The sequence below is a fragment of the Dendropsophus ebraccatus genome, chromosome 11 (assembly GCF_027789765.1).
Source record: "Dendropsophus ebraccatus isolate aDenEbr1 chromosome 11, aDenEbr1.pat, whole genome shotgun sequence".
NCBI lineage: Eukaryota > Metazoa > Chordata > Amphibia > Anura > Hylidae > Dendropsophus > Dendropsophus ebraccatus.
Genome location: NC_091464.1, coordinates 12,162,564 through 12,178,052, shown reverse-complemented (window position 1 = coordinate 12,178,052; position 15,489 = coordinate 12,162,564). Strand labels below are relative to the sequence as shown.

Below are 15,489 nucleotides of genomic sequence, written 5' to 3'. Positions count from 1 at the left end.
ACCCGTGCTGCTCTGCTGTCATACTGCGGATACCTCTAATCCACTAGACTTCATTGATATAAAAGGGTTATATAGTGTTACAAAAAATGGCCACTTTCTTCCAGAGACAGTCCCTCTCTTGTCTGCAGTTTGGGTGTAGGTAATGTAACTCAGTTCCATTAAAGTGAATGGCGCTCAATTGCAAACCGCACCTAACCTGGAGACTGGAGAGAACTGGAGACAAGAGTCGTGTTGTCTCTGCAAGAAAGTGGCTATTTTTTTTGTAGCACTGGATAACCCCTTTTATAGATTCTGTCAGCTGTTCTGAAGCTGTGCTTCCAGAACATAGAAAAGTGATTCTATTCTCTCATTAAAAGTGTCAGAGAGGCGTTCCCAGGCTCTGGATCTGCTGTGAGCTGGAACACCTCCTAACTATGCCTCCCATCCCTCCCCTGCCTGATTGACAGTCTGCTGTAAGCTGAGCTCCAAGCAGGGTCAGGGATGGGAGGGGGGGTGTTACAGCCCTCAGAGGATCAGGAGCTCAGGACCGCCTCTCTGACACTTTTCATTGGAGAATAAAAGCATTTTCTATTTTCTGGAAACACAGCTGAACATATGGTGTCATATGTCTCCTTGGCCTAACAGCTATCTAACAGCTATCTAACAGCAGTATGAAACGTGAATTGCTTGAGACTCCACATTGTGTAGACCAAAACATTGCTTTCACATGGGTGAATACACCACAATTTTTTTTGAGTGGTGAAATAATATATATATATTTTGCATTTATTTAGTTGCACTTTCTGGAACCTGATGCGATTTCTGGCATCCTTACTTACCCTGTTTTTTGAGAGCTGCAACTTGTGTTATTTATTGTCCTTGACCCAATAGCAGCTCGGAACATGAATTGCATCAGAAAAATTCACTTTTAAGGGGCAATGTTTTTGATACTCTGGATAACCCCTTTAAAGCTCAGGTGTGGTTTTCAATTAAAGGGGTTATCCAGTGCTACAAAAACATGGCAACTTTTCCCCCTCTCTTGTCTCCAGTTCAGATGTGGTTTGCAATTGAGCTCCATTTACTTCAATTGAACTGAATTTTAAACCCCACCCAATCTGGAGACAAGAGAGGGGGAAAAGTGGCCATGTTTTTGTAGCACTGGATAACCCCTTTAAGCTCCATTCACTTCAATGGAACTGAGTTGCAAAACTTGTACCCAAACTGGAGACAAGTGGTGTTGGCTCTGGAAGAGAGTGGACATGTTTTTCTAACGCTGGATAAGCCCTTTAAAAAGGTTGTCCAGGATAAAACAATTCATAGGCTGTCCACAGGATAGGCTACCAGTAGCTAATCAGCTTCCCTGCTTTTCAGCTCTCCTGTGCCTGCACAACGGTGTGAACAAGGGCCCGTTCACACTCCGCAAAAGCGACGGAATTTCAGCACTGAAAATTCTGCTGTTAAAATAGCTGCAGAGCCAATTTCTATTGTGTTAAATGGAAGTTTCGCTCTGCAGTTCACAAGGCGGAATATCTGTGTGGAATGTTCCGCAGGGGAACCGCTTTCCGCCAGAAGAATGAACATGTTCATTCTTCCGCTAGCGGAAACTTATACAAATCAATGGGGCTTTGATTTTCTTTTTCACCGTAAAATGCAAGTGGAATTTCCGTGTGGAATTGGGGGGGGCGGGGGGGAAAGAATTCAAATTACAACGTTGCAGTACATTGTCTGTGTCTCCCTTCCACATTTCCGTGTGGAATACGTGAGAATTCTGAGCAGAATTCCACAACACATTCCTTGCTGATTCCGCCACTTTTGCTCAGTGTGAACAGGCTCCAAGGTTGAAAGCAATTGGCTTCAGTCTCTGTGTTGCGGTTGCGCTGCTGTACTGAAGCCTCAGCTCCTATTGAAGCATCGGCACCCCACTGATCAAGTATTAAAGGAGAAGTCTGGCGAAAATTTTTATTATAGTATTGTATTGACCCCAAAAAGTTATGTCAGGAAGTGACATCACCATGTTATCCAGGAAGTGACATCACCATGTTATCCAGGAAGTGAAACCTTGATGCAACAGTAAGTGCAGGGAAAAAGCACTTTATAAGCATTTCCTGTAATAAGTGTATATTGGAGATTTGTATACTTTTGAGGGGCAATACAATACATTAATATAAATTTGCTATCAGTTTTCTTAAGCATAGCATGATTTTGGTGGGGCCAGTCGATTGTATAATGTGCGCAAGGGCTTCCAAACTTTTCCTTGATGATCTGTTTGTGGTTTTTGTTTAGTTGTTTTGTTTTTATTTTTTTACATTAAAGCATGCAGCACTGCTTTTACCATCCAAAAAGGGATAAAAAAAATTATAAATATTCTCCTTGTTTTTAAAGGGAGTACATATAACATTGCATGAAATTTGGTTTTCTGGGTAAACCTTAATAAAGTGAGTTATTATTAAGTTTATTCTGTACCCGCATCGCCTGTTTTTGATATGATATCTTGGGCTGGAAAGTTCTGTCTACATATTCTTCCATTATCAGGCTAATATAAATGGCTGCGGTCTCATCAACTGTTTCCTGACCAGGATTTTTACATCCTATATCAGGGCTCCAGACTAAAAAATTTACCTAGGAGCCATTGGCTCCTAACCTGAAAAATTTAGGCGCCAAATAGAATATTTGGTCGCCAACATTTTAAAACATGTAAAATTAATGTTATGTTAAATGGGACTTACTGTGTGCAGAGGCCACGGCAGCCTCCTCCTCCTTTAGATTCTCTCTTTTCTTAGTTTGAAAACGTTCAACATGGAAACTTGCAACTTGACAACCATATACCCCCCTGCTGCCAGTGTGTTCCCTCAGCCAGCTGCCATCTTACCGGCAATGATCTACTATATATATATATATATAGCCCCCGGCAGCCGATGACATATAGCCCCTGTGGCAATGTATATGGGAAGTGGTACTGTGCAGTGTATATACATACACACACACTGAGGGAAGTGGTACTGTGCAGTGTATATACATACAGACACTGAGGGAAGTGGTACTGTGCAGTGTATATACATACAGACACTGAGGGAAGTGGTACTGTGCAGTGTATATACATACAGACACTGAGAGAAGTGGTACTGTGCAGTGTATATACATACAGACACTGAGGGAAGTGGTACTGTGCAGTGTATATACATACAGACACTGAGGGAAGTGGTACTGTGCAGTGTATATACATACAGACACTGAGGGAAGTGGTACTGTGCAGTCTATACATACAGACACTGAGGGAAGTGGTACTGTGCAGTCTATACATACATACACTGAGGGAAGTGGTACTGTGCAGTCTATACATACATACACTGAGGGAAGTGGTACTGTGACTATACATACAGACACTGAGGGAAGTGGTACTGTGCAGTGTATATACATACAGACACTGAGGGAAGTGGTACTGTGCAGTCTATACATACACACTGAGGGAAGTGGTACTGTGCAGTCTATACATACCCCCCCCCCCCCCCTCGCACCCCACACGCACTGACTACCGCACCTGGCCGCCATCACAACAGACACACTACCAATCCCCCGCCCAGGCCGCGGTCCCCCCACACACATTACTGGCCGGCCGCCACCCCTGCCGTCCCTCCGGTTGTACTCACTCACTATCCACAATCTTGGTGCCGCTGGGGTGAACTTGAAGAACCGCGGCGCCGGGTGAGGAGAGGCGGGAGAGAAGCGCTGGAGGAGTGTGGCGCCTCTGCGGCCGTCCGTCCAATGAATGACGGACGTGCTGGATGACGTCACTGGAGAAGCGTGTCCCCGCACACGTCATCCAGCACGTCCGTCATTCATTGGACGGACGGACGCAGAGGCGCCACGTGATTCGGCGCAGCGTGCGGAAGGCGGAAGTCCTTTAAGAGACAGCGCGCCGCCGGGGCCAGTCGCAAATGGCGCCCAGATTAATAAATCTGGGCGCCATTTGCAAGATGTTAGTCGCATTGGCGACCATTTTGGTCGCCATCTGGAGCCCTGTATATGCCAGATATGTTATACATTTTAATATATTATTGTTTTTACTCTATTTTAGTTTCCGTCAGTCTACAACAGTCACATGCCACTTGCATTATCCAGTTTTGACAGCCCATCTACACCTGGACCGTTCTCTCCTGATCTGCAGAAGTCCTAGCAGTCACCCAGAAGGCCGAGACGAGGAGGAGGAGATCCACCAGTCACGTCCATTTCCAGAGCTTCATCTGCGCTAATGTCATGGTCCCCGTATCTAGCTACAAACTGATATACTTCAGATTTATATATGTACTGGTTGAAGTTACCTTACAAATCCCTTGTGGCTAAGCTGACCTGACATTGGCTCATCATATCCCTGTGAGGAAAGTATGAAGGTGGCTATTACTATTCTTTGCACTTGAGCCACTGCTGGGCAAGAACTGACAGATAAAGTATATCCTATGGAAAAGCCCTCTATTTTTTCAGCAGAATTTTATCTAAGTGAACAGAAGCAGAATTATTTTTGTATAACCTGCAGGAATGACTTCATAGGCCTCTGCCTTATACTGGTCCAGTCATTTTACCAAATCCTTTTTGCAGCGAAAAACCTAAAATAACATGTTCATTTTTATAGGACCTGCGGCAAAGCAACATTTGTATGGGAAGCTTTTATACTATGACCAGCCTACTAATATATATAAATATATATGTATATATATATATATATATATATATATATATATATATAATTTATTATCATGCATCTAAATTGCTGGTAAAAACCCAAAGCACTTAAATCGGACCGAACCCAAAGGAAAGGAACAGACGTCTGAAGAAATAATTTTACACGTATAAAAAAATGTTCGAGTCATTTGCTTCAGCGGATAGCGTGCGTCATTCACCCAGCACTAACATGGAGGACTGCAGGCTCCCAGGAATTAAGTGTCAAGAAAAAAAATCTACTAATTGTTTGGAACCTAAGAATGTGATGTGTATGATGGATAGCACCAGGAGGATTGCAGGGATCGTTGTCTTCAGACCTGGACACAGGATCTCTATGGGTGTCTGCTATCAGCACTGTAAGACGTGTGCCTGCTTCAGGTGTCTGTAGCCCCTTCCCCACAATTTTAGGGTTTGGAGCTTTTTTTTTTAAACTTGAACTCCTCAAGCTATGCAATATTTCTTTAAAAGAAACTGTATATTTTAATACTTTTGCTTGTACATTGCTTCAGCACCGATAACAAAGTAGACTGTCTGTAAGGTTAGTAAATGTTTAGAAGCCACTAACACTCAATTTATATTTTTTTACGGTATATTTTGTTCTAAAGGGAATCTTTCTTTAACCCCTTAATGACCACAATGTCAGCCTTCAATCTTTGTAATTTAACCCCTTAGATGCTGTGGGCAAGTTGTGATTGTGCCATTTAAGTGCTTGGTGGGCACTTGTCAGTGGGTTGATGCAATCGCTGGGATGCAGATAAATTTCTATATCAGCAGGGGGTCTAATGAAGGTCTGCCGGTATGCCATATATCTGTGCCTATTTGGTTTTTGCCTCCAGCAAGGCCTTGTTAGATCGCCTATCAACGTCATGTTGACAGAATATTACACCACACTATACTAGTAGTACGGTGTATTGTATTAACAATCAGAAGATTGCAGTTCAGTCCTTTTGTGGGACTAATAAGTGAAAATTAATCTTTTGGAAAATATAAATAATTATAATATAAATATAATTATAAATATAGTTTTATTATATTAAATGTTAAAAAAAAAACCTCTCCCAAAACAAAATACATACGCAATATGATATTTATATAAAACATGAAAGAAAAAACCCAAAACATATATAAACATCAAAAACCGCAAACCTAGAGAACTCAGCGGCACTACAGATAGTTCTCATGTGAATATGACTAATAGCAGGCTTCAGTCGGGTTGGCAACATAGGTGGTGCAAACGTGTAAAAGGTAATGACGAATCCATTGATACAGTAGAAAAGAAGTTGCACTCACCCTTGATGTCGTCTTAAGCTTTATTAATTCCTAGCAAAGACGGACATAGTGCCGACGTAGGTGAGCAGACGCTCCCTTTTCTACTGTATCATTAAAAACATGAAAAAAACTACACCAAATTGGCTGTATTTTATTCATTTGCCTCTAAAAAATAGGAAAAGAAAGCAATCAAAAAGTCATATGTACAAAACGATGGTACCAATAGAAATTACAACTTGTCCCGCAAAAAACAAGTCCTCGTATAGGCAAAAAATTAAAATGTTATGGCACTTGGAAGGCGACTAGTGAAAAAAGTTGCTTAGTCATTAAGGGGTTAACATGTCACATTAGTCCTAGTGTTTGGTGCAAGTGTGGCAGGAAGCCGTCTCTGGACCACTGTCCGCCATTGAAGGCGCCTCAGTGTAGAGTCACAGGATAAGGATTAAGTGGTTTTCCTTTGACTTTGCTTCAAAAGGAAGCTGACTGCAGGCTCTTTGTATAAGCTGCAGACTTTGGTGTAATGAAAAAATGTTATTTGTAGCGGGAAAATACGGACTATAAACTAACCATATTTTTTTTGTCTTTATAAAGGCTCTTTAGTTAAAGAGAAAACAATCTCCGACCTAGACATAAGCTGGAATTCATCAGAAGATGAGTAATTCTTTGTCATGTTCCCCATCCCCTGCCCCTCTTCCCCTCCATATGCCCTGCCTTCCTCAGAAAGGGTTAAGGTGGCCATACACAAAAGGAATGTTAGCCGAACTTGCCAGGCTGAGGAAGCTGGGGCGTTACTGGGCACAAATTTGCACAAAAAAAGGTGAATTAATAAAAAAAAATTACCTGCTGATAAGTCCCTATTTTGCATGAAGAAAGTAAGTTTCTTACCTTCAGTGTTCTGCCCCCAGTGCAGGCCTGGCCGGCCCGCTCTGCTGAGTTTGGAGGAGCCCCCCAGATATTGGTTCTGTGTATTCCTGTATGTGTCCGTCCATTGTGTCCAGAAGACTCTCTTCTGCTGCAGAACTTCTTGAGATTAGCGTTTGCTAATCCATAACTCGCGTTGTAATTCTGTGGTATAACGGGGAAATCTTGCGTATGAATGTTATCGGTGTGTCTTTGCTTTAAGCACTTTCCGAGGGAGAAAATGTATAGTTGTTTACTAATCCTTATATTTGTGCATTTTTTATTACTTATCTGCAAGTCGTAGTTTTACTTATAACCAGATTAAGTTGTAATACCGATACACAGATATAAACAGGCCAAAAATCCTATTTTGATCATTTTAATATATCTTTTATTGTAGTTGGACCTCTCTTCAATATGCTGCATAGACATTAAAGGGTCATCCCTTTCGTGCTGCCTGAACCACAAGTCATTGGGCTGGTCACTAGTGGTGTCTTCCTGCCCCACCAGCTATTCCTGGTTGTGTACAGGGAGAAGCCGGATGGCTCGTGGTTCCGGGAGCACAGGTCTTGTCAGCCTCCCTTTTTTCCCAGTTTCTATCTGCCTTTAGCCTCACCTCTTACAGTCTTACTGCATTCACTTTATGCTTTGCATATGGGCTCCCACACTTCCTCTAGACCAGGGATGGGGAACCTTTGGCCCTCCAGCTGTTGCAGAACTACAACTACCACCATGCCTGGACAGCCTTAGGCTGCAGTTGCAAACGCCGGAGAATTCCGTGTCTAAACTCTATGAAGTTAGAATCAGGCTTGTGCATGGAACTTGCTGATGCCTGGGACACTTCCACGGCAAGGGTATGTGCACACTAAGGAAATCACGCAAATAACTTGCTGCAGATTCCAACACTCATCCCCACGCTCCCACTTTACACGCTGCCAGTCCCACAGACTCCATTCTATGGTCAGGCAGATTCCACCGTCCGCCTGAAGAATGAACCTGGGCGGACGGCGGAATGGAGTCTGTAGGACGGGCACAGAGTTTAGAGGGAGTGCGCAGGGACGAGCGGCGGAATCCGCAGCAAGTTATCCAGGTGATTTTCTTAGTGTGTACATACCCTAACTCGAACTTCTGCTGTCGGCTACCCTGTGACCAGGACTCTTTAAAAGAAAAGGATCTGTAGTCCTTCACCAGCTCTCCACCATTGACCAGTCTGCCAGGGGCCTACATCAGACAGGTTACACTAGTTTATCCATTGTTATTCAAGTTACAGAAATTCTTATTCTCAGGATACATGATGTGCACTAAAATACAGCTTTATGCCGGGTTACAGTGCTGCGTTCCACGTCTTATATACATTAAAGAAATAGTTTTATGATTAAATAGTTCAAGAATCCCCATAGTGGGAAGTGGCTTCTAAGGAAATTATTAGAGATGAGCGAATTTACAGTACAAACATTAGCTCCGCAATCTGCTTGTCAGCCGGCTGCTTTCGAAGTCGGTGTCGCTCCACCTCAGGTGCCTGGAAAAGCTGGATTTAGTTCTGGGAAACTTCTCCTAAGAAAGGATCCAGCTTTTCCAGACTCCCGGGGCGGATTCACTCATCTCTAGAAATTATATTCCAGCATCACTTGGGATTTTGATTAAGTATAAAAAGGAGGCTAAACGTGTGAGTGAGCCCCCAGAACAGGTGAAGCTTGCACTACATTACGCTTCAGTAGGATCACAACCCCATACATTTTCATCCTCTGCACAGCTGGGCTGACTTAGCTTGCTTACACATGAGCGTATTGGTGTACATCCATATATACGGATCTGATCTAGGCACTTACATACATACATCAGTATTTCTTCAGTATTGCATTTGTATTGTTGTACAATACATACTGACATGCTCTTCTACGTAGGAAAATGGACTAATGCAATATCACTCCCCATAGACTTCAATGGGCATTGTCCATCAGCAGAATGACGAAAGTGGTGCATGGTGTGTTTTTAGAATACATGTGTAATTTGTACGCCTCGTGACCAGCTGTATTACAGTCTGCAAAATAACAGTGGTAATATGGATACAAGAAATCTGTCAGCAGAAGTTTACTGTTTAATTCGGGATTTGTTTACTAGAGAAGAGTGAACCTGAGCGTGCAGCATTTGATTTCTGGTTGCTGAAGAAGTTGGATGCAGCCGTAAGGGTATGTTTACACTGAGCAAATACGTTCTTAGTGTCCCGCTGTGAGTGAATGGGCGGGCGCACGCTCCTCCACTGGCGTCGCTCTCCGCACAAAGAAGTGACATGTGAGTGGAGAGCGGCAGCTGTGGAGGAGCGCCCGCTGTCCCATAGACTGGCTATGGGACACTGAGACAGGCGGGATTCCACAGTGGAAAGTTCCGCCACGGAATTCTGCCTGTTTTACTCAGTGTGAACAAACCCTAAGGCTGCCTGGAAAACATGGCTACAACCACAGGCCTATATGCTGTATCCATGTTTTCCAGGACTTCCTAGGGCTGCATCCAACTTCTTCAGCCACCGGTAATCAAATGCCGCACATTCGGGTTTGCTCTTCTTGGACTTTTACACGTTCTTAAGGGTTAATGATACAATAGGTTATCAACACAATCCAGACGTTCCTGTTTTTTGGTGTTTTCCCTACATTGGCCCACAGATAAAATATCAGCTATGTTTTTGGCTCCTAATACGCTGTGGTTGCTTTAGCTTCTTCTTTACTAATATTGAGTTATAAATAAGAAAACATCAGCAGAAGAAGAATTAGTACATGTGATGGGATTTAGTGTTTTTGCATCTATATTCTCTCATAGGAGTCTATGCGACATCCGTGCCGGAACTCCCGACATTTATAGGACACGTCCTATCATTTTCCGGCACGGACCGAAAATCCTAAAGGGTGTCCCCACAGAACGCTAGGGGTCAGGAATTCTATCCGGATTTCCTTGAAGTGTGAATCGAGCGTAAGCCGCTTTCTCTTATTGATTTTACCATCTTTGTCACCTTTAGCGGTTACACTTGCATGACTAGCCATTCTCTTGCTAAATCTTGGTAATTGTCATCAGAATGACCGCCCTGAGGTGAGAGGGATACAGGTGATACAACAGCAGTGCCAGACCTGTCAGTAATGGGACTTATGACTGTGACATTCATAGGTATTATTATGTCTTACTGCCAAAACTAACCAACCTCACGCCTGCCATGCTTTATATGAAACACAAGGTATTGAAGTGGCTCAGGTTAAGTGTTTGTCTGGTCAGCGACAGTATTCCCTGCAGATTTGATGCCGTGTTCCGGATCCGGTAAGTGTGAACGTACCCTAAGGGGTTCTCCAGCGTTAGAAAAACATGGCCACTTCCTTTCAGAGACTCTTGTCTCCAGTGTGGGCAACTTAGTTCTATTGAAGTGAATGGAGCTTAATTGCAAACCACGCCTGAACTAAAGACTAGAGCTAGGTGCTGTCTCTGGAAGAAAGTGGCCATGTTTTTCAAACGCTGGATAACACCTTTAACAGATTCTTGTCTGCCACCATTTTGTAGCATTGTGTACCAACTGTGATTACAAAACAGTGGTCTGACCCCAGCAATGTGCCGGGGTCTGGCCAGCTGTCTTATGTGTGACGTCCTCAGTGTGAGATGAAGTCACCGGAGAGGATGGGCAGACATGCTGAATTTGATGTCCGGCTGCAGCTTTCCCCTATTTGAAATATCACACGTCAAGTGGAGTGTGAATCCTATGGGGCGGATTGGGAAGAAGAGCTCTCGGGCCAAAAGAGGGTTTGACCAATTTGCTGTAGATGTAGAGTCTTGGTTTCTGGCAGGATTTTACTGTGGATGAATCATACACTAAGAGAGGGATTGAAATTCAAAGTCTAGCGGATAAGGAAAACATGGATGACATTGGGATCTTTATTTGTACTTATGATAGGTCAAAGAACAGATTGATGTACCCTTCCAACCATAGGTGTTGGTGGGGCATCCCTTCTTGTATTACCATCTGTTAGAAGTGAGCAGAAGTCTTACATTTATCTGTATAGAATTGTACCTGCTGGATGTGAGTTTTACCAGGTCATGTACTCTAGGCTGCCATATTGGCATGAGACAGCGTATCCTGACCGCTAAAGGTACACACGGATAGATGGGTAACCTAAGGGTATATTCAGGGGTGACGGGTTTGTTTTATGAATCTTAATGGGAATCTTTGCATAATCCGGGATTTGCGCCCAATTTATCATTTGCAACTTTTAAAAAGTCACAAACTGGTGCGGGCCTGTAACTTCCTTTAAGTTGCAGACATTTCTGCAGTGAATTTGCTGTTGTATATGCAAATGTTCTCAATGTATCAGATTAGCGTCCCAATAAAAACTAGGTTGCAGTTGGTTCTTATGCTTTCTCTGTGGTCGACATTGATAGTTTTGTATCCCATTTCAGAAATAACCCCTTTCCCAGGGTAGTGAGTACCCTATCAGTGATCCCTTTAAGTTCCTCTAATTGTATTGTTTCACCTAATAGTCGTGTCTTGTTGTATCACATGGCTCATGTATTTCATTGGATGTGATGCCATATTTCCGCAGACTATCCAGCACTTATCGTTGCTTATTCTTTACCTTTTTATACGTGTTTTTTTTTTCTTTTTCTTTTTGTAAATGGAGTTGGATTTTATCTTGGTGGAGGGGGGGGGGATATAAAAATATTTAACAAAAAATATATATTTTCTGGCAATTTTTTTGCAAAAGTGCTGTGTGTTAATACTTAAAATGGCTACAGTAACCTTGGGGGCTTTTAACCTGTAAATCACAGGCTAAACATGGGTCACAATGCCAAGTGTGTTATTGCAAAAGTCTGTTTTATTGTAAGAGAATAAACCGATCCTTCTATTTTATACCTAGTAATCTAAATTCTGGCAGCTGTGATACCAAAGAAAATAAAGAAAAGCAAAGTTATTACTTATATTTTTAACCTAGGAACAGCTTCTGCATTGTCCCTTTAACATTAATGTCCGTCTTTGTCATTTTGTTGTTTTTTAGGGTATAAATTCTGTGCTGCTTCATTTCCTAATCTGTCTTTATAGGTGTCGGAGCTCTGCTACATACACCCTGCTTAGAAATAGATGGATTATGGTGGTGGTGTCCTGAAGCCACCACTAGAGGGAGTATGGGAGCTTTCTATGTGCTGTACTAGTATTACTGTCTTGTATACTACTTCTTGTATTCGGTGGATGTAGTTAGTTCCTAAGGCCGCATTTACACGTTCTGTGTTCTTCATGGAACACGGACGTGGAATGCCTGTAACAGACTTCTCCCCCGGGTCAGCATCTGTGACCTGTTTTCATATGCGCCGCGCTCATAGATGCTGCCCAGGCGGGAGAGAGGTCCGTTACAGGCATTCCACGTCCTTGTTCTGTGCAGAACACAAAGTGTGAATACAGCCTAAGAGCCTTCTAGTGCCTTTATTGGTTATTGCTTGAATGCATGCTTGTGCAGGGGGTAGGAGCTCTGTATTAGAAAAGTCCTGTGATCACTTTTAGTCAGTCATTTGGGCTGTCCCTGGAGGCTTCTCCCCAACCACCACCCTTGATTGATAGATCTCTCCCCTGTTGGGTATAGGGATGGATGTGATTAGGACTGGTGGTGGAAGGCAACAAGTTAACTTGTGGTTTATGCAGGCTGAAAGTGATGTGTTCCTTTTAAGAAATGAATCAGCAGAGTACTTAAAGGCGGATCTGTACGTAGCTGCCCCCAAACCGCCAGTAGATGTCCTCATGGCGCATCTGGTTTGTGGGTATGCCTTTCTCCTGGTGCCGCTCCTTTAATTGCTGCAGCAGGGCGGGGAGTCAGTCTGGTGTGGCCTGGAGCAGCCGTGCCCTAGGCCTGCGGCACCTCTTTTCCCGCCTCCCTTCACTTTCAGCACACCCCTGGGCTGGATAGAGAGGGGCGACGCAGGCCTAAGGCACGGCTGCTCCAGGCCACACCAGACTGACTCCCCGCCGCAGCAATAAAAGTAGTTTTTCTTTAAAATACCAGCACCGGGAGAAAGTCTGAACTGGACGCTGCGTTTTTGAGGTGGCTACGTGCCGGTACAGATTTGCTTTAGGCCTATACAGATCCAGAGCAGACATTCACAGTAAGGCTTAGTGCTCCACTTGTTTTGCATTGAACTCAGCATTACGACCTAAAGGTGATTGTTACATGAGAGTAATGTCTTTTTTTTACTGCTTTCTTATGTGTTTGCCATGTAGAATCCCTTTTATTGTAAGTGTATTATGTGGATCTGTGATAATCAGCTGAACACCCAAACACTTTGCATTTATCCGCTTTATTGGTTAATGTGCAGCCAGAAATGGGAATATGTCTTTGCATTTTCTTATTTTTAAATAAATTTTTATTGGAATGTCCTGTCCGCTGTGGTTATTGTCCCGCTTTGGGAGGGTCTCGTTTTTTTAGCTTTATATAATATTCACGTCAGCCTTTCAATATAATTGTGTTCTTTTTGCTTTTTAATGTCACGCAGCGTTCATGGCAAATTGCGATTTCCCGGGGCAGCGGCATGTGAGTTAGCTGATCTCCCCTTATCTCTAGTGGGGAAAAGCGATTATTAGGAACACTTGGAGAAATTGAACAGAAGCCGCTTCTTCAATGTAGGTGATAATGAATCTGTACGATACTCAATAGAAAGTTAGAGGCCATACACCTTCAATAACTGATGACCAGCCGTCCGTTATCTGTCCTGCCCAGAAACCCCAGGAGCCTCACACAATAAGAGAATGCGGAGTACAATATGCTTTATTCTTTGTTCATTATCTGCCCTTTTATGAGAGAGCACTTTATTGCAGGTTTTTGCAGCACTCTTAAAGGTATTATCCAGCTACAAAAACATGACCGCTTTCTTCCAGAGACAGCACAGCTCTTTTCTCCAGCGAGGGTGCAGGTAGTAAGTGGAGCTGAATTGCAAACCACACCTGAACTTTGTGACAAGAGTGTTGCTGTCTCTGAAAAAAGTGGCCATGTTTTTGTAGCGCTGGATAACCCCTTTAAGAGAATTCACAGAAAAATAATGGAAGATGCTGGAAGCTTTGTTACTGCTGATACCGATCTGGATCACTGCCGGGTTCTGGAGTTTTGCCTGATGCGCCTGCAGAAAGAAGGTATGGAGAAGTTAAGAAGCTATGTTCACATCACAGTAAGGCTATGTTCACATATAACGCCTAATTAGCATTATTTTGGCCAAAATTTTTAAGGAATTGCTGAAAAAATTGCCTTTTTAAATTTTTTTACTTTACTGCGATTGCACAATTTGCACTAACTTGTAAAACAGCCTGCATGTGCTGTGTATGGAGCAGACATACCTAATCTCCACATTATGTACACTGAGTTGGCAGAAATCCATGTGCTCATTCATTTTTTTCTACAAATCTGCCTTGTGAATATACTTGTTAAAGACAATAGGGAAGATTTATCAAACATGGTGTAATGTGAGACTGGCCCAGTTGCCCCTAGCAACCAATCAGATTCCACCTCTCATTCCTCACAGACTCTTTGGAAAATGAAAGGTGGAATCTGATTGGTTGCTAGGGGCAACTGAGCCAGTGTCACTTTACCCCATGTTTGATAAATCTCCCCCAATGTGTAAAGAAATGTGTGCAAGTGTATTCAGGTTGAGTACAGTACTGTTCTATATCAACATCAGTAAGGAAGTAAGTGGCCTCTGTTACCTTGGCTTAAAGAGGTTCTCTGGCAAAAATGGTTTTTTTTTTTCAGTCTTCCAGTACTTATCGCTGCTGTATGTCCCGCAGGAACTGGTGTATTTTTTCCAGTCTGACAGCAGCAAATCGCCATAGAAACCTCTCCTGCTCTGGACAGTTCCTGACATGGACAGAGGTGGCAGCAGAGAGCACTGGGTCAGACTGAAAAGAATACACTACTTCCTGCAGGACATGCAGCAGTTGATAAACACTGGATGACTTAAGATTTAAAAAAAATAAACTACATATCGATATAACTTTCTGACACCAGTGTATTTGAAAGAATAATTTTCACCGGAGTACCCCTTTAAACAGATCTGTATAGCTGGCAGCCTGGGATATGACTACATGAAAGGAAATGTAGGACACAGGTTTTTTATGGTTCACCCGTATCCATATCTTGAACACTTTTAACAGCATATAAGTTGCCAAATGTAAGTTGCTATTAAAGACCACCCTTGTCTTTACATTGTATTCGCTTAGGACCCTCTCTATAAACCCGAACTGAGAGCTACTCTGTAAAATTGGTTCTTTTATGGTGCATGTAATGCATGAATGGGCCACCTGGCGCAATGAGGTGAGGCTAAGGTTGGTATTATGGTGCGTTCACACTGAGGAATCCTTGCAGGATCACCCGCCGCAGATTATGTTGCTTGTGCCTGCCTTCATCTCCGCCTGTGCTATAGACTCCATTCTATGGTCAGGTGAATTCCGCTGTCCGCAGAAAGAATTGACATGTCAATTCATTCATCGGACGGCAAAATCTGCCTGACCATCTCCGGCTGGATTCCTCAGTCTGAACGGACCCTAAGGGCCCTATTCCACTGGACGATTATCGTTCGCATAACCGTTAACGATCTCAAACGACTGCTATTGCGAAAGAC

The 15,489-nt window shown here is 43.1% G+C and overlaps 2 protein-coding genes across 3 annotated transcripts in view; one reads left to right on the top strand and one right to left on the bottom strand.

Moving 5' to 3' along the window:
- ELK4 (ETS transcription factor ELK4) overlaps positions 1–13,254 on the top strand; it is a 31,445-nt gene extending 18,191 nt beyond the window's left edge. Inside the window, exon 5 of the mRNA XM_069945747.1 lies at positions 4,055–13,254. Coding sequence (XP_069801848.1) covers positions 4,055–4,153 — 99 coding nt within the window. The 3' untranslated portion in view covers positions 4,154–13,254. The remainder of the gene's footprint in view (positions 1–4,054) is intronic.
- A 374-nt stretch (positions 13,255–13,628) lies between these two features.
- MFSD4A (major facilitator superfamily domain containing 4A) overlaps positions 13,629–15,489 on the bottom strand; it is a 53,310-nt gene continuing 51,449 nt past the window's right edge. For both annotated transcript variants that reach the window (XM_069945745.1, XM_069945746.1), the window contains one exon: positions 13,629–13,995. In XM_069945745.1, the coding sequence (XP_069801846.1) occupies positions 13,940–13,995 (56 nt within the window). In that variant the 3' untranslated portion in view covers positions 13,629–13,939. The remainder of the gene's footprint in view (positions 13,996–15,489) is intronic.